This window comes from Poecilia latipinna, unplaced genomic scaffold, assembly GCF_001443285.1.
Source record: "Poecilia latipinna isolate Pla-1442-1.1 unplaced genomic scaffold, P_latipinna-1.0 Scaffold37, whole genome shotgun sequence".
In the NCBI taxonomy this organism is placed as follows: domain Eukaryota; kingdom Metazoa; phylum Chordata; class Actinopteri; order Cyprinodontiformes; family Poeciliidae; genus Poecilia; species Poecilia latipinna.
This window is the reverse complement of record NW_015112653.1, coordinates 841699-860619: the sequence shown is the minus strand read 5'-3', so window position 1 is coordinate 860619 and position 18921 is coordinate 841699. Positions and strand designations below refer to the sequence as shown.

General features: G+C 35.6%; 1 protein-coding gene across 6 annotated transcripts in view; it reads left to right on the top strand.

The window, feature by feature from the left end:
- Positions 1-1605: 1605 nt before the first annotated feature.
- Positions 1606-18921, top strand: part of uggt2 (UDP-glucose glycoprotein glucosyltransferase 2) — a 47260-nt gene continuing 29944 nt past the window's right edge. For 2 of the 6 annotated variants that reach the window (XM_015044964.1, XM_015044922.1), the window contains exons 1-22: positions 1614-1816; positions 1908-2338; positions 3367-3449; positions 3551-3681; positions 4478-4590; positions 4730-4907; positions 6851-6947; positions 7027-7099; positions 7972-8072; positions 8302-8401; positions 8857-8917; positions 10455-10546; positions 10655-10805; positions 12108-12227; positions 12401-12486; positions 12619-12754; positions 13010-13141; positions 13242-13406; positions 14708-14831; positions 14920-15018; positions 16224-16318; positions 16706-16912. In XM_015044964.1, the coding sequence (XP_014900450.1) occupies positions 2214-2338; positions 3367-3449; positions 3551-3681; positions 4478-4590; positions 4730-4907; positions 6851-6947; positions 7027-7099; positions 7972-8072; positions 8302-8401; positions 8857-8917; positions 10455-10546; positions 10655-10805; positions 12108-12227; positions 12401-12486; positions 12619-12754; positions 13010-13141; positions 13242-13406; positions 14708-14831; positions 14920-15018; positions 16224-16318; positions 16706-16912 (2469 nt within the window). In that variant the 5' untranslated portion in view covers positions 1614-1816; positions 1908-2213. Of the gene's footprint in view, positions 1817-1907; positions 2339-3366; positions 3450-3550; positions 3682-4477; positions 4591-4729; positions 4908-6850; positions 6948-7026; positions 7100-7971; positions 8073-8301; positions 8402-8856; positions 8918-10454; positions 10547-10654; positions 10806-12107; positions 12228-12400; positions 12487-12618; positions 12755-13009; positions 13142-13241; positions 13407-14707; positions 14832-14919; positions 15019-16223; positions 16319-16705; positions 16913-18921 lie in introns of all 6 variants that reach the window. The other 4 variants (XR_001426484.1, XM_015044954.1, XM_015044943.1 and 1 more) reach the window with 4 other exon arrangements.

The following is an 18921-nucleotide window of genomic DNA, read 5'->3' as shown; positions in this document are numbered from 1 at the left end:
TTATTTTATTAATTTTTATTGAATTTCAATAAAGAATTCAAAACTCTCACCATAACATCAATCCGTCTGTCCGTCTGCTCATCCTTCTCTAAATTTTAAATGAACTTAATAAAATGAAATAAATTGCTTGTTTGAGAGACATCAGCAAAAACATCTCAATGATTCTCTCAGAAGAACATACTTGAATCAGACCATTAAGGTCATTTTTAGTTTAGAAATTATGGAACAGAAAGCACAAGCATGAAAGAGATGCAATTATTGTGAGCAAAGGAACTACAGCTAAAACTGTGTTTACAAGAGGTTGTCTGGTCCTTATTCTTATGTATTCATCTTTTTATCCCCCAATAAAATAAATAATTCTGTTCTGTTGTACTTATTTCAAACTTATGTTCAAAGACAGAGGTAATGCGCTTCCACTCAGACAGTCTGAAATAAATTCATGAACAATCATGAGTTGTCATTATGTTACTCTGATTTTTTTTTCTATCTGCAGATGAATCAATAGCATGAAAAACATTTCAATAATGAGGTAGTTTATGCATTTAATTCTCTTACTGACCCTGGAAGTGCAGAAAATGTTCATTCCAGCCATCTTTTCTACCTACTTGTTATTATTCGGGGACAGGGTTAATGAGTGCCTATACCTGTTGTCAATATGAAGGAGATGAGGAACATCCTATCCTAGACAAGTTGCCAGTTTGTAACAAAGCCAACATGTGACAAGCAAGACACTGATGTTTTTCAAACAACTTAGAATTTCCATCTTGGATGAGGATTGACAAGCAGTTCAATTCAATTCAATTCAATTCAATTCAATTCAATTCAATTCAATTCAATTCAATTCAGTTCAGTCAATGTCCCTCACTGAGCATAAAAAGATGAGATAGTCTTAAGAAGGGTGGCTTTTCCAGTTTGCAGGGTGAGGAAGAGAAAAGGCATGCTTACAAAACCAAAAACACAAAGCCACGAATGTATTTTTGAGAAAAACATAAATGGAATCAATAATTCAGAGCAACATCAGATGCCAACAATTACTCAGATCCTTAGTTGCAGAATCGAAGAGGTGGCTCAAGGATAGGCATTTTAGCCCTAAAAAGTTTGAAGTGGATTAAATGTGCGGATGGCGTATCTTCACTGGATATTTCCTTAGTTGCATTTGTAAGAAAGAAAATTTTGGAAGGATGCAATATTTTAAAAACGAAATATACAAAATTGAAGCACACAATTTGGTGCACATTCTGTGTAATGACAACATTCCAAAAACGGTGTTTTATCAATACTGCAAAATATTGTCTGCTGACTGAAAATTTCAGTTTAAATTATTTATTTTAAAATGTGCTTAGTTTAATTTTATTACTTTATAATTAATGTTTACAATGTTTAGATTCACAAAAATGTGACACTGAGTGTCTTAGAATCTCAATTTATATGTGCTACACTTAGTCGTTTAGTGCTCATGAGATGGGTCACAACATCCCCTGGTGTTTAGGGGAAAATTGTATGGAAACAAGCTTCAGTCTATTTAGCTGTCTGCCGCTGTGCCGGAATATTTCTCACATTTTCATAGGCTTTTATTTAATCATACATATACTATCAGATTTTGTAATGCTTTGAACTAATTAATTTTACGTGCTTGAAAATAACAGTGTGATATTTATTTTTTTTATTTGTTACATTGGTCTAAATACGAATAACGGTTTACGTGAGTAACGTACCACACAAGCCCAGTTCCTCGCTAGCCTTTTCCAGCTAGCTTCCCAAAATACCAACGTGAAGCCCCCTTGTTTGTATGGAAGCGGTCAGCATCACCAGCGAGGTGAGGCTTAGTATGTGTTTATGATCGATAATAGCAGTAACAGTCGTAAAGGGCACTGTAATAAGCGAAAATTGTTGTCTTTGTTCGTCAGTTTATTACTTTCAGAGTTAACGCTGCTCGTTTTCAGCCTGCAGCTGGGTAAACTTCACTCTGTTCCCTGAATGTAGGAGCCGTTATTTTACATTAAAGTATAACTCCATACATGTCACTAAACCTCGCTAGTGTTGATAAAAACCTACCACAGTCTTACTAAGTTTAAGTTTGTACACCTCACCGTGTTAGTAGTGTTTTCTTTTTTTGTTAGCTAATACTACTTGCAGTAACTACGTGGCACTGACAGACACTTTTTCATAGACTGACGAGCTGAGCCAACGGAGGTGTGTTTGCCCCCGTGACAATGGAGAAGGTTTTACTACTGTCACTGCTGCTGCTGAACATACATCAGGGTATAGCAGCTCCCAAAGGCGTCTCGGCCAGCCTCAAAGCCAAGTGGAGCATGACCCCTTTCCTCCTGGAGACAAGGTACATTTGTATTCACTGGGAACACATACGGAAATCTCGATAAATGTGCAATAAATAGGACCTATTCCACTTTGAAATCTTAAATGTAAGCCTTGTACTTTTCGGTTAGTAATATAATCTTTTATGTGATTTTGTTTCTAGTATTTGTTTTACTAGCAATGCAGACAGATGATAAAAATAATATAATTAGGTTAATTTTAAAGTCCAAAGATATGAACTGAACACTCAAAAGGTTAAACAAAACGTTTTGGCTGCTAACTTCTTATTAAACCCTACTTTAGAAAAAATATAGCTGATACAAATAGGAAATATCTTTGTATTTTTTTATTAAATATGATTACATTGGGTTTGCGTTGCATCAAGACATTCCTTGGTTCAAATTCAAGACCTCTTTGTATCTATTTTCTCTGGGTAAAATTTCCTCCCACAATTCAAAAGCATGCATGCTATTTTATTTGGAAATTTTAAATTGCTGTTAAGTATGGCTATATGTGTGAATAGTTGGTTGTCTCAATTCAGCTTAATCACTTCATGCAGTAAGAGAAGCAACCTAATTTAATTAAGTTAATGTCACTATTAGGCTTCTCTCAGTGTTGCTCTGTAAAGAGCACAATGGTAAAACATAATTTATATGTGGATTTAACTTTTTTGCATGTCATATCAAATGAGCAATAAATAAGTGATATAATGGAAATGTCTGACTATGTTATCATTTTAAGAGCATTAGGAATCATATTTGTATTTGTGTTTAAATAAAAGCAAAATTAATAGTTTGTGCCCTAAATTTTTGTTAAAAACTACAATGCTGTAAAACTGCAGTGTTCTTACTTGAAGTTATCAATTAGTGGGAATCTCATAATTCACCCTTGTTTGTCTGGAATAAGTTATTGTTTGTTTTATGTTTGTGGTGTAAAATATCAGAAGTGGAGGACTGTATTCCTGAAATTTATGGTTTGTTAGCTGAAATTTTTTGCAATTACTGACTGAGCTACATGTATTTTGATGAATTATTTTTTTCAATGACGCAGTGAGTTTATCGCAGAAGATGGAAGCGAAAAATTCTGGAACTTTGTTGACACTGTAAAGGAACTCACTGTTTACAAGCAAGGAGGTTTGTGTTCTAAAAGTTTTTCCTTATAAGTCGACATCATTGCAACAGATTTAGGATTCAGCCATTTATCTTGACTTTTTAATTTTATCTTATTTTTTTAGAATCCGTGCGCTCATATTACAACTTGATCATCAAAAAGGCAGCTCAGTTTCTCACACATCTTCAAGTGAACCTCCTCAGATTTGCTCTGGCCATGCGGTCCTACTCACCAGCTGTTCATTCATCTCAACAGGTAAGGATTGCTTTAGAATATCACTGTTATTGCCGATGTCCATTTTACATTGTATATTTTCATTGTGATTTCACAATCAATTTTTGTTTTGATTCTTAAGCATGACCCATTAGTGCTTTCATTGAGCTGCAACTAAAGTGACAACTAAGCCTTTCTTCAATCAGGTTTTATTTAATTGATCAAAGCTAGGCTTGGTATGACAGAAAACAATATTCATTTCTGGTGAAAGGTGGTACCAAAACACTTCTGCTGCAGACATTGGAATATTGTTTTTGTCCTCAGTTTAAAGCCAATAATAATTTCCCAAAAATACATATACAGTGCACAGAAAACAAACGAGGACACTCTGAGAGGGGTACTATAAATTAAAGATGAACAAAAATACACTTTAAAACATTCTCAAACATCTATGAAAAATGCAGTTTCTGGTGACAAAGGAATTAGGGCACCCACACATTTATTTCCAAAATTACACACAGGCACTTACCTTGTGAAATATAAAGAGAGCTCCTTGACGCAGTTGCTCTAGCTTTTGGATATTCTTCAGTTTCATTGTTGCTATTCAGACCAACATTAGGCAAATTCTTTAGGTGTTCATTGACAGTGTGGTTATTCAGAGATTGGTTTTATAGGAAACACAGTGTGGAGTAAAATGAAGTTTGTTTCATACATGCTGTAAAGATTGTTGTTGAGGAATTATGGAAAGAGAAGCTCTTATATAACAATTTCTTATACTTTTCTTTTGGATGTATAACGTTTTAATTGCCAAGGCTAATCTTTGTTGTGTTTTGAACAGATAGCCAGCGATGAGCCTCCGCCTGAGGCTTGTCCTGCCTTTGTCTCGATTCATGGTCAACATAGCTGCAGCACCAAGGACATCAAGAAGCTCCTTAAGGAGGCAGCAGGCAGGTACCGTGGACTGCAGCTGTTTTTGATGATAAAATGAATAAAATAGAGAATAGGAAAGCAACTTTTTTTTATTTTCCTGAGGGATGCTCTGACTCAGAAATCTTTTTTTTTTTTTTTCAACTTTGTGAAATGTTTGCAGGCCAAAACCATACTTGTATAAGAATGATCACACATATCCAGCAGTCAACAAAACTGATATGCCCGTTGTGATCCTCTATGCTGAAATCGGAACCAAGAAGTTCAACTCGTTTCATAAGGTGCTGTCGGAGAAGGCACAAGAGGGCAAGCTTGTGTATGTTTTGCGGCATTTTGTTGCGGTGAGTAGTTGGGTCAGTTTTTTTCTACTTTTCTTGACTCAAGATTCTGTATAGGCGCAAACATACAAACATTAGTTATTGTCCATGATCATTGGACTAACATACAAGACAAATTAACAAAGACTATTTTCCTAATGGAATTATTTAGAAGGATAAAGTGGCTTTTATGCTTCACTTGCTGCTTGAACTGTGAAATAGCAGCTGTAGTTTTTCTTTACACAATACAGTTTATTTTTTTGCTTTTTGTAACAATTTGTAATATTAAATGTACTAATCTTCAATTTCCATTAGTTGGAGAGTAGTTTAGAGCAGCTGTCATCATTTTTGCATGTATATTTAATAAGCTTGCATGTAAATAAAGCTAAATGTTCATGTTTGTGTTTTTCCCCCCCCCAAAGTGCTCAAACCTGGTTTGTTTAAACAGTCACTTAAAGATCACGATTCTCACATAACACTAACAATGATGTTTTTTAGCTGCTTGTTTTCTCTAAGAAATACTAATTCAGTAATTAACAGGCTAATTACACATTTTCCTCTGTATTATTGGGTGAATATTGTGATGGTGATATTAGATGTGATAAACGCACCCTATTTGACATTTAAAATCTTGACTAAAGCCCACCTGGATATATTATTTATTGCCATGCAATGCAATAATTTTTCACACTTGAAATATGATATACACCAAGTTCTTTATTTCAAAAAACCATATGTAGTACTACTATTGCACACATGGATATTGCAGTGATTTTAATAAATCACACAGAAGTTATTTTATTCATACATCAAAAAATGCACTAAAGTTGTTTATCTTTAGGCCACTTGTGACTGACATTGTTCCCAGTGACCTTTCAATACCATTTCTAAAATGCTAATTTGACAAGAAATCATTCAGAGATATAAGATGGTCAATTTGAAGACTAAAGTGCATACATACATAAAAGTACATAAAACCTTTAGCACCTTTGGAGGAAAAAAATACATATGTAATATATGTTTCTTCTAAATACTGTTTGGTTGTGAGATTAAAACAAGATATAGTTTTAAGATTTCAGAACATCGGAAACCATTAAACTAAAAAAAAAAAAGTAAAGCACAGAAATTGAGGTTATATGCAATAATAACAATAAAAAGTATATTATATATCAAGTCATAACTGGCATGATGGTGTATCTTTACATTTTCATGCTCATGTTACTTTTACAGGAGCAGATATAAACTTAACATCACTCTGCATATTGACAATGAACCTTCTAAATGAAATATTGCCAAAGTGCAGCCTGGGGGCTTTATTAGTCCTTGGAATAATTTAGTTTAACACTGTTCAAGAATGGCATCATTTTTTTAATTTATTTATTTAATGCTCTTAAAGTTGGGAATGTTGGGTATGATTCATGGTTGTTTTTCTGTTTGCCGTGTATTTTTTGCTTTCATTTGAATTGTGTAGAAAGTTAGATCACAAGCATCAAGTGACTTTTGCTCAAATACAGACTGGGGCACATTCATTCATTAAATTTGATCTCTACATTAGAATTGACTTAGAACAAATATTCTTAACAAACAAGATAAAAAGTAGTTTCGTTAAAAATATATTTTTTTACTTTTTTAAATAAGACAAACATGTTTTAGATCCATAATATTTTAGAGAATCTTTGTTTGATTATATTCATAGCATGTTTTGTTTATAGGCTGAAAACAGTCAATAGATATTTTTTTTTTAGTTCTGGCCTGCAAGTAGTTTCATCTTTACAGTTTTGCCCCACTTGGCAAAAAATTTGGGCACCACTGTGGGAAGCTATAATTTTGATGTAATTGTGTATTTTGGCAGGTCTACAAAGCAGCCCTTGTGGCAGCCTTTTCAGTGTTGGTGATTATTATCACAATAATCTGAAAGGAAAGTGTACAAACAAACCAATATTTTTCCTTTGCTCCAATTGCTTCAGAAACCAAAACCTCAAAAGGTGCTTTTATCAGGATATGGTGTTGAGTTGGCCATCAAAAGCACAGAATACAAAGCTGTGGATGACGCCAAAGTTAAAGGTGAGTTAGCTTCTTATCATCCGGTGTATACTGGATCCTGCTGTCTATGCTAATTTAGGACGTACCTGTCATGTTGTAGATTCAAAGGCTGTTATAAATGCTGAGGAAGATGAGAATGATGAAGTACAAGGTTTCTTATTTGGGACATTAAGGTAAGTCGCAAAACTGTATCATTAGCAGCACTAAATGTTGTTTAATCAGCTTCATTTTCTGTTGTTTTTTGCTGGATGTGGTTTGGCTATAATAATAATTACAGTTACTGTCAGAAATATTAAACACCTCCATTTATTTTAGTGATGCATCAAATACGTGTTTTTTTTTTTTCCCCAAAAAGCAAGTTTTTGATATGGCGCTCTGTACAATTTGAATGGATGATGTAATTTTCTATAACAGTAATTTTTTAAAGATTTTTTTGTTCCAGTCACTCAACTTCAATTTAGTATTGGAGTTTGGTGATTTTCAGTTGTTTTTAAGTCCATCTCACAATGTCCATGGCCTAAAGTGACGGTAAAACATAGCTAAATCTTGGGACATCAATATCTTCCCTTATTTGTTTCTGATATGACCTTCCAGCGAGGCAGTGATCACAAGCACACCTCCAGTTAAGTGAGAAATTCTGAAATGTCCTAGAGCGGTCTTCTGCGTTATCAGATTTAAATTGATTGAGAATGTTAGGTGATATTAAAGAGATGCAGTTACAGCATAGAAGCCATAAACATCACTGACTTCGAGGTTTTTTAATGTGAAGAAGGCAAAGACTCATATCGAGAGGTGGAAGAAGCTTCTCAGCACATAATGTTTAAAAGTTATAAAAGCTAAAAGATGCTTGGCAAAGCAATGAAACGGCTACTTAAATAAGCGTGTGTGGAATCGTCTAAAATATTAAATCAATTTTAAGGTCCAAATATTTGGTAGGTTTAATATTTTGTTTTTGAAATGTACAACCCTTATCTTTCATCAATATCACTACAATGTCATTTGATATGAGGGCTGCTTTGCTCAATGTTCCTCTGCCTGCCTTTAGAACATCTCACCCTGAGCTCCAGGAGCAACTTGGCGAACTTCGAAAACATCTACTGGAAAGTACCAACGACATGGCCCCTCTCAAAGTGTGGGAGATGCAAGGTGATTGGCGGAAGTGTTTTTATGGATCAGTTATTGGTTTCAGTTATCATGCTTCGAAACACTCAATAAAATGGTGACACAATGGAAATTATTAGGAAGCCATAATTATTCCTACTGTTTCTAAAACAGTTCATTAATGAAATGTTGATTATTACAGCTTTAATGACATTTCATTCGTTGTTATTTGTTTGGATACATTGTTTTAGTCTTATTTTGCAATCTTCTCCAGATTTAAGTTTTCAGGCTGCTGCTAGAATCATGTCCGTGCCAAAGTTCGATGCTTTAAAGGTCATGCGAGACCTCAGTCAAAACTTTCCAAGTAGAGCAAGGTAAGAAAATTTGTTTTGTTTCTTCCTTTGTCTGGTTGATTAGCAGAGGCCATTGGTATTGTTCCAAAATCCATATCCCATCCTCGCTCTCTGTTACATATTGCAAATCTAAGCACTATCGATGCTTGTTAAAGTGCATGTGAAATATTTCAGATATAAACCTTTTTTATTTCTTCATCATTACCTGCTGTCTCCTTCTTGGGACATATAAATATACATTGTTCTCTTATACAGAGATCTAATCAGCTTTTCTTGATGTATGCGTGTTTTGGCTCAGGCAGCTTGTAAAAACAACAGAAGTTGCTGAGTAAGAGTTGGGTGTTTACTGGCAGTGTGCTGCAAAGGCACCAACTTGAGGGCCCACAGGTTTTTGGAGATTAAAACTGGCATTTTACAGCTGGCTGGGGATGTGTTAAAAGCTGATGGTGACTGTACATGTTTTACTGTTCCCACAGATCACTGACAAGAGTGGCCGTAAAACAGGAAATGAGAAAAGAAATTGAGAAGAACCAAAAGGTGTGAAATCATAAGCAGTGTTTCTGCATGAGAATGCAGGTGGTTTCCTTGATAACATCTGTCTATCATGCACAGAATTTTATTGGAGAAGCTTTTATTCTGTAATTTAACTTCTTATTGTTATTCTCTTTAAAGGCCTTGTTTTCATTTTTCTTCTTTCCTTTATTTATTCATATCTTTCCACATATTTTCTTCTTAAAAGATCAGTTAGAACCCTGATATCGTACCCTCTGTACACTGGACTAAAACTGAACCACAAAAGTAAAAATCCGTCTTTGGAGAGTCTTAAAAAGGTCCTCTGGATAATTTTTCCTTGGTGAAATCATCGTGACATATCTGCCCAGGTAGCATGACAGGTGACCTGCACGAAGCTTCATTGATCAGTTATTGGCAAATTTGAAGTAGAAGTGGCCACACTGTCATTGCACCAAAGCTGCACTCTCATTATGATAAAATTGGGCTGGCAGCACACCAAGAAATTTAATGTAATCCTATTGGCAGTGCCTCAGCTGTGCACATCATAAAGACACAAACTGATAAAAAAAAAACAAAAAAAAAAAAAAATTAAGTCATAAGAGATGCTGTGATGAAAGATTTTAGTGGTTTCAAAACTTTGGTACATATCAACACCGATAACCATCCCATACCTTCTCTACAGGGAGGCTGAAAATGATGAGGGAGGTGAAGAAACCTCCCATGTTTTAAGGGAATTCCACAGATTTCTCATTCTGTGCACATGCACATTGTATAAGGATACCTGGGAAAGAGCTAGCTGGAAAAGAAGCGTTGAAAAACCTTTTTGACTAGTATGATTTCAATTGATTTCAATTCAATCAAGGACAGCACATTAAACAGTGTTGCATGTGCGTAGGTTTTCTAGCCAGAGGCTAATTTGCAAATCCAGTCCTTGGTTGGACCTTTGTTAAAAGACAGTAGAATTAAAAATTTCTGTCACACACACAGAATCCTTCGCTGAATTTCTGCCACTGTGAACAACAAAAACATGAAAATGTACGTTAGAGGAAGCTAATTAGTCCATTAGAGCCTTGATTTCCTTCGCACTGGAATCTGGCTTCCCAGATTTGCATAAACACAGCTGTGTTTGAGCAGTCTTAAAAGTCCTGGAGACTGGAATATTTTGACTCCACTGTGAAGGGAACATTATTAAAAGTTTTAGCTTTTGACTCATGAATATAATTTTCCTTTGATTGCAGATTTTTATCGAGCGAGACAAGACATAAAACAATGCTATATTTAAAAGGAGCCGTTATCCTGTCTAAAGGCTGTTTAGCGAAAGGCTAAACTCAAACCCAATCCCTTGTGAGGCTTTTAGAAGTAAACTTTTAAATCCAATAATACCAAGAAACGTTTTTTAATTTACCAGTTTATTCGCTCGATTTAACAAATATGATCACAAACACATTCTTTTACATTGCTTTCTGTACATCAGTGAAAAGGGAGGAGGAAGAAAAAATTTGCCCAAATCTTTCCTTTTATTAAACTCACAGTAAAATAACACTTCGACTTTGTTTTTCAGCATCTTGGTGAGACAATGGGCATCCAGCCAGGAGACAGGGAGCTCTTTATAAACGGACTACACATTGATCTAGACGTTCACAACCCTTTCAGGTAAAACATGGACGCAGTCTAACTTTGCAACAAGCTTCAAACTCTATACAAATCCACTAGCAAAGTAAAACAAAACACAACTAACCACCATTTTTTTTATGCTTTCAGTATTTTAGACATCCTCAGAGGAGAGGCCAAGGTCTTGGAGGGGCTTCATAACTTGGGCATTAAGGGAGAACATCAGGCCAAGCTGCTTAGGTTACCTGTGAACACAGTGGATGACAGCTACGCCTTGGATATCCGACATCCAGCTATAATGGTGAGTCCTGTCCAGCCTAATAATTCTTCTGACCCATCACCTGTCTTGTCAGATCAACTCTGAAGGTGCTCTTCTCCTCATGGTCTTAGATCGGGGTGTGAATTAGATTTGTCATGAGAATACTTCAGGCCGCCTGAAACTTTTTTAACTTGGAAGGAAACCAAGAAAAGCCCCTCAAAAATATATTATTTCTAAAATTGCTTCCTCTGTCTGCTTTATGTTCTGTGAAAGAAAGATAAACCTTTCCTACGTTTAATCAATGTTTTTGTTGGCACTTGAGTTTGTAGAGTTCTGTCACTGAAACCTTGATAGTGTTATTCAATCTAATTCAGAAATACTTTATTGATCCCCAAAGGGAAATTAAATGTTGTTGTAACTCAAATTACCCAAGGTTCAAAGAGTTGTTGCTGCTGTGGGCAGAAAGGTTCTTCTGTAGCAGTCTGCATTAGCAACTCCGAAGAAGCTTCTGACTGAAGACTTAATCCTTATCTTCAGTACTTACAGATTTTAAATAATTAATCTATTTCTAGGCAATAAAATGCCTGAATCGCTCATTTCTGATGTTAAGGTTTTGCAAAACCAGTCAATCAATTCACATTTGTCCTTATGTGTGAGAATTTAGACCGATTTATTGCATTGCATCAAAAAGCAAGTGCTCACTACACTTGATAACTGGTTATTCCAACTTTGGTAATAACAGTCGTTATGCATTTACAATAACTGCTAATAAACCATTTTTGTTGTTGTGGAAGAATTTACTGTTCATTCTTAAGTTGTTTTTATTGAGCCACTCCGAAGTATTTATAGTTGCACAGTGCAGGGGTTTGTGACGGGACACTTCGAACCAAGCATGCATGATTTCATTGTGCCTTTATGATGATTTTACTGAAATGTTTAGAATTTCAGTAAGTGGTGTTGTGACTACAATTAATGATACATTCTCCCATGACTTACCACTGAGTTATAGTGATCAGGGTTTAATCCATCATATTTCAAATCGATTGGCCCAAAATTGTACCTATAACGCGATAAATGAAATTAAGGTGTATAATGTTTTCAGAAAACAATATACAGTTCAAATAAATTCTATCTGCCTAATTACAGATACAAAAATAAGCACAATATTTGAGTACATGCGTGTGAAATTGTTTCTTTGTGGGTACCAAGTAAGACTTAGGTTGGATGAAGTGCCGCCAACTGCGTATGAATTGGGTATATGATTAAAAATTGAATTGTATCTGAAACCCTTTGAAACACTGAAGATTTTGTTTTAAATAAGTTTCATATTTACGTGTTTTCCAGTGGATGAATGACATTGAAAATGACCAGATGTACCGCAGCTGGCCAGCAAGTGTGCAGGAACTTCTCAGAGCCACCTTTCCTGGCGTCATCCGACAGATCAGACGTAATTTCTTTAACCTGGTGAGAACTAACTGAATCGTGTTTTTCGGATGTGTCTTTGTACAAAATTTCAGTTAGCACAGACGGGCACAATGCAAGGAAATAAATTAAAACTTAAAGTTGATATTAAATTGCCTCAGAGTTTATTTTTTCAGTTTATTGTTTCTCTTTGTTAAAGTTGATGCCCGTGTTAGGTTCTGTTTTTAGATCCACTGCAGGAAGAAACTGTTGAGCTGGTGAAACTAGCAGAGCTTTTCTACAAGCATAAAATCCCCCTGAGGTTAGTGCTGTCGTTTCTCACATTTCTCCACATTTTTATGTGGTCTGCTCTCAGCATTTTATAATCTTTACCAGGTAGTGATTCTCATCTCACCTGCAAATTGAATACTTGTTTTGTCCCCTGCTCCTATAGAATTGGATTTGTGTTTGTTGTCAACACCAAAGATGAGATTGATGGCTTCTCAGACGCAGGAGTGGGATTTTACCGGCTGCTGAATTACATCGCAGACGAGTATGATTTATCCCAGGCTGTGATGTCTATAGTCTCAGTAAGTATATCAAACATATAAATCTCGTGTTTTAGCAAGTGTTTCCTGCCAGCTCATATCTACCTGTTCCTCTGAGGTTTATTGCTTTATTGTGCTTTGTCTTATCCTATAGTTCTGAAGCATTTTTGACAAGATCAATAGACGTGGTTTTACCTCGGCTATTAGCTATTTTAGAGAGGGCTAGGAATTATTGACAGTGGGAGACATCCAAGGACACTGACAGTGAGGTCTGAACTGCTTTAACACCACTCGCAGATGTACAACAAAGTAGATGTGGGGGAAACGTTATCTGCCGACACATTATCTGCATACCTGAAGAAGAAATACCCAAAAGCCAATCAAGAAAGGATTCTAGGAGCAGATTCTGAATATGATTACAAAAGAAAGGTAGGAGACAAATTTGAAATGATAAACAGTTGGTAGATTCAGTCCATAATTAATGAATGGCAACAGTCAGGAATTCTGTAAACATTTTCTTTGCCCCCAGGATGGTGCTCTGTTCTACAGGAAGAGTGGGCTGGGTGCCTTGCCTCTGGCGTTATTTAATGGAGTTCCTCTGAACCCAGACGAGATGGACCCAGAAGAGCTGGAGACCATAATCCTGCAGCGCATAATGGACACGACTGCTGCCTTTCAGAGAGCAGTCTTTATGGTATGACTCACTCTTAATATTCAGTATATAAAACCTTTTCATATCAGGAGGTAGAACTTTTAGAGTAATTAGTAAACACACAGAGTCATAAGAAAACGGTGCATTTAAGTAGCACTCATAAATGACATGATTCATTCCAAATTGATTATAAAAGATTCATCGCTCACTGTTATCAAAAAACTTAGACAGAGTTTTGCACTTTAAATTTTCTGAAGGTATTTATAAGAGTTGCTTGGCAACATAACGGAGAAAAACATATTACATCCCTGAAATAAATTGATTGATGAAGATTGATTTTTCCCTTTGTAGCTATGTTTGTAGGTTATCCTATATTGGGCAGACCTTACATATTAAGTTCAGCTTTTTATGATGCAGCTGGTCATTTTTGATCTCATGTTAATATTTTTTTTTTATCCCCAATAAAAACACAAGTTTGGATTTTGAGCCCACTGGTTTTTCTGCCTAATGTACTTTTTTTCATTAGATTTAAGGGCACATGAACAACACTGCAGCGAAATTTCATTAAAACAAAGAGAACAAGATTCATGCTGTTCAAATCAGATTCCTTCCTTTCACTCAGTAAAATAATTTGGAAATCAAAAATGGTCCCACCAGACCTGGACAATATATTGAATTTTAAGCATCATTGCCTTATTAATGTTCGCAGTATAGCAAAGGGCAGCTTGGATTCCTTACATGGTCGGTTTGTATTAAGTGCTGTGCATTCAATTTCTGCATGTCGGTAATATTTATGGACTGATGGAAAAACTTCTACAGCCTTGGCCTGTATTGTTCAGTAGCCAAATGCTGAAGCCTGTGAGGATGAAAAAGAAAAGAAATAAGTGAGCCAATTAAGTTTTTTAAAACAACAAGCAGTTAATATTTCATTGCATATTTAATAGTTTACAAATAGTACTTAAATACACCATGATGGCCGGTCTGCACGTGTTTCCGCAAAAATCTGTGTAGAAGCACAGAACTAGTCTTAAAACGATAAAGCTGAATATCAAATAAACACTGATTTGCATGGTTGTTTTAAACTTTGACTTGAATATGAGTTTTACAAGAAAAAGAGAAACATTTATTTGTCAAAAGAAGTGTGTTTATATATTTGCACCTAGAAGCTTCCCTTGTTTTTAAGACTATTGCATTACAAATCCTGGCAATTTGCAGACAACAAATATTACTCTTGATTTTCCCACATTGTTACATAAACATCAGTTTATGTTTGCGTTACAGGCATGAAACTACACAGATTTTTTTTTTTAATCTTTTTTTTTTTTTTTTTTAAATCTTCATAGGGTCAGTTAACAGAAAGCTCAGATGTGGTGGATCATCTAATGGAGCAGGCTAATGTGGTTCCCAGGATGAATCCGCTCATTTTAAGCACTGACCGAAAATACCTCGACTTGACCGGGACGCCAGGTAAATCGTACTTCTCAATTTACATCATCTAGTATCAGCTCACTGCCTGTATTCCTGTCATGTCACGATTCATTTCTGTTGCTTGCAGTTGTAGATGATTGGGAGGACACAACTATGTTTTCATACTTGGAGTCTAAAGACAAAACTGCTGTGATCTCTAAAAGGATGAAGTATTTCACAAATGGTGGTAAGCAATGGGATTAGTTTTCTTCTTTCAGCACACTATTTTTTTTATTTTTAGCCAAATACATTTCCCTGCAGGTGGACATAAAGATTGCACTATGCAGTACAAGCCAGGCATTCTGATGTAGCATTTGCAGCAGTGATTAAACCACTGTACCAGACTGTTTGGTATGAAACCAATGCTTTTCACATTGTTGCTAATGTATGTGTATATAGACCTGGGACACGTTTGAGAGATTGTTTCTCCTTAGGCTACGATACACAAGGTAAAGCTGGAGCAGGTCACTGTACAGGTGTTGAATATCTGTAAAGTCAACCATAAGTAACATCTTGACAAAATGCGTGTACACCGCTTTAAGGGTGTTTGAAAAACAATAACTGATCTTTGTTGAAACAGACAGGCTGATAACTCTTTGCTCCTTTGAATGGCATTCGGTCAGCTGTCTAAATGCACCTCAGAGCTTTCTGCTGCTCTGGCTCAGAGTGTCGCTTCAGCGAGGGCGTGGAAGCTGATTGCTTTTCTTCTTCTGTGGACTGGCAGACAAGCCTAAAACCCACTTTCTGACTGTGTGGGTGCGATCAATAGAACTCTGAAGGTGGCTCAATAGTCTTATAAATTGCTCAACATTTCCCAATGCATTGAGTATTGTTGCTCCTGGAAATCAGACTGATTACTCAGTTTAATATTTAACACAAGTTGGTTTAACCAACATTCATTCTGGACTTGAGGGTTGCGACCTTATTGTTTTAGCCTGGACTTCAATCTTTAAAGGATTTTATCCAGATTTTGCATTTATCTTTTTACTTATTTACTACGCCACTTGAGGAGTTCTGGGTAGAACGTATTTACAGACTTGTTTTTTTCATCTTAAAAGCAAAACATATATTTGTATAGTTTTGGCTTAATTTCCTCTATGAGTATGTTGTTCTTCCAGAAAATTATATGTTTCTGAGTCTGTATACGCCACTTAACATCTAATCAGTTATTAAGTTAGTTGACGATTATGTCAGTAATCATTTCATCGCAATTAATCCAATTAATTGTTTCAGCCCTACATCATAGAATGTTTGTTTATATGTCATGAAACTGGCAGAATCCACCAAATCATCTTCTGATTGGTAAAAAGTTATTACATTGTGATGCTAGAGCTTCGTAGAAAGTTAAATGTCTTTGGAATAATTCTTTTTTTTTTTTTTTTTTCAATTTAGACGAGGATGGGATGACTGCTGTAACCATGTGGGTAGTTGCAGACTTTGAGAAGGTTTCAGGGCGAAAGCTATTACTTAATGCTTTGAAACATGTGGTAAGTATTGTTCACACTTTATTTATTTCAATATAAAATTTTGACAGTCTTACTTTTCTATAAATATTTTCATTTATTCTAACCTTTGAAGCAAATTTGCTATGGATATAATGGTATCAGTTTGGAATTTGATTAAATTAAATCCATTAAGAAAAAAAAAAGATTTTTCTTTGTGTTCCTGGAAAAAAAAGATTAAAAACAATTATATTTTAAATGACATATTTGTAGCTAATAATCCACAAAGTAAAAAAGATCAGAGAATTATTTGAAAAAAAAAAAAAACTCTCTCTCTTGCTGGTGCTTTGTCAATGACATTTGTTGTCTCTGAATAGATGAGAATCTGCGAAATTAGTGTGAGTTATATCACTGCTGTATGTGTGCATGCAGAAGTCCAGTCCAGGCTTGCGTGTAGGGGTGATAGATAACCCCAGTGGAAAGCCCAGCGAAGATAACACTGTGCTGTACAGAGCTGTCTGGGCCTCTCTCCTCACCCAGAAGAATAAGGCTGCAGCAGAGTTTGCACAGAAACTCCTAAAAGAGGAGAGCAGCCTGCTCCTCCAACAAGGGACTAAGATGAAGGACTTGGGGATGCAGGTAAGTTTTCATCCATCCATTTTCTTTACACCCTTGTCCCTTAGTGGGGTCGGGAGGGGTGCAGATAAGTTTTGTTTTCACTTATTTTACATTTCAAATTAGGTCCTTTGGTCCAAACATTTGACCTTCCTGCAGCAATCTGGATGTAGTTAAATGAAACAGCGTGTATTTTCTGCTTGCATGCATACTGTTTTTTTTTTTTTCTTTTTATCTATAATTTTTTTGTATTACTGCTGTATTCGCATTAATAACCTGTCATAGTTGTACTAAATATCAAAAAGGAAAAGCTTGTTGAGAAATCTTGGGATATTTAGCCTTTGCAGTACATTAAATTACAAGGAAAGTTTAAAGAAGGCATTTAACACTGAAGCAAAGATCTGTTTTTGTACAGTAAGAAATATGTTACAGACAAAATGTTATACATGAATATCTTTATGATGTGAAACATTAATTTGCTACTGATTATATTTCAAATAATATTTTATTGCATTAGGGATGACCTTATTAAGTCCTTTATACTGATCCAAGTCCTTTAAAATGTGCTGTGCACCATTTCTTAATCTGATTAAAGTTAATTAAATTAGAGCCATATGTATACTTGAATTTTGTCCTTAGCTGGAGTTTGTACTTGACATCTTTAAATCACTGCTTCAACACACAGTTGGCTCAATTAAAAAAAGCTACCTTTTTTCTCGGCTAGCTGTCACCAAAAGCACTTATACATCTACGACGGGCGTGCCCAAATCCAGTCCCTGAGAGCTACTGTCCTAAAACCCATGGATGCATCTCTGTTCCAACACACCAGAATCAAACGGCTGATTTCATTCATCAGAGCATCATAAATGCATTCAGTTCTGGAGATGCTGAAGTGTTTCAGCGCTAGCAAACCGAGCCGTCAGGTCAACAAATTAGGAATGAAGGAACATTTATATTTGAAGAAATTCTGTGAGTGAGTAAGCCCATCTGATCTGTTAAATCAAGTTTGGAGGGTGACTGGATGCCAGCTCCTAATGTGTTTACATCTGCAAGATGTGAAAGGGAGGCTGTGAAGCAGTTCAGTGTTAGATTATCATCAGCACCATATAACAGCTACAGCTACTGATGGTATTGCACATCTTAAGAAGAACTGATATCTGTGTGGACTTTTACCTGCATCTTAAGCTCTATGCTCTTATCTGAGTTCTGTATCAATAAGATCAAAGTTGATTTCCCTTGATAAAAGCAGATGCAACAAATATCTTTGCATCCGTCAGTGTAGGTATTGCAGTTTAGAAAAATGAGTTTGAGTCTGTTTATGTGCGTTTGTAATCTGAATAAGCTGTTTTTGTTTCAGTTTTGATCTGAAATTATTGTTATCATGGGGAAAAAGTATTGTGGTGAGACTCAGTGATCTTGTTATTGTGATAAACTAATTGATTGTGTTTGTAAACCCAAAAGACTATATTGGTGATTGGTATTTTTATGTTTACTGTTTTTTGACAGCTTATTTCATCAGAGCATCATAAATGCTGCATTTATAATTGAAAATATGGCTTAATCCATTATTCTTTAGCCACAAAGTTCTGCTGACAAAGCCTGTTGTGAATTAGCACTTTCTAAATGAAATGAATTGAATTAAATTGAACTTACTGTAGCTGATGCAGTGAAGTACCCTGAGTTTGACTTTAATAGTAGTGTTTTTCCTAAATATCTCATTAAATACTGTAATGAATTTGTAGAGAAAAAATACTTTTTAAATCCTTTTATTGTCACTTTTGTTGCCAGAATGAATAACACAAAGTGTTATGATATATTTTCGGTCTATAAACCCATTAGTCATGAAAAGGAACACTTTTACGATCTCCTTTTCTAAAACCGGCTCCAGACTTTGTGAAGAATTGATCACTTTCTCAAACCCATTTAAGTTTTGTCTTAGTGATTCTAGTAGAGATGTGCCGATCAGGTTTTTTCCTGCCGATACCGATACCGATCACCCATGATGGCCGATATACCGATCACCGATACCGATC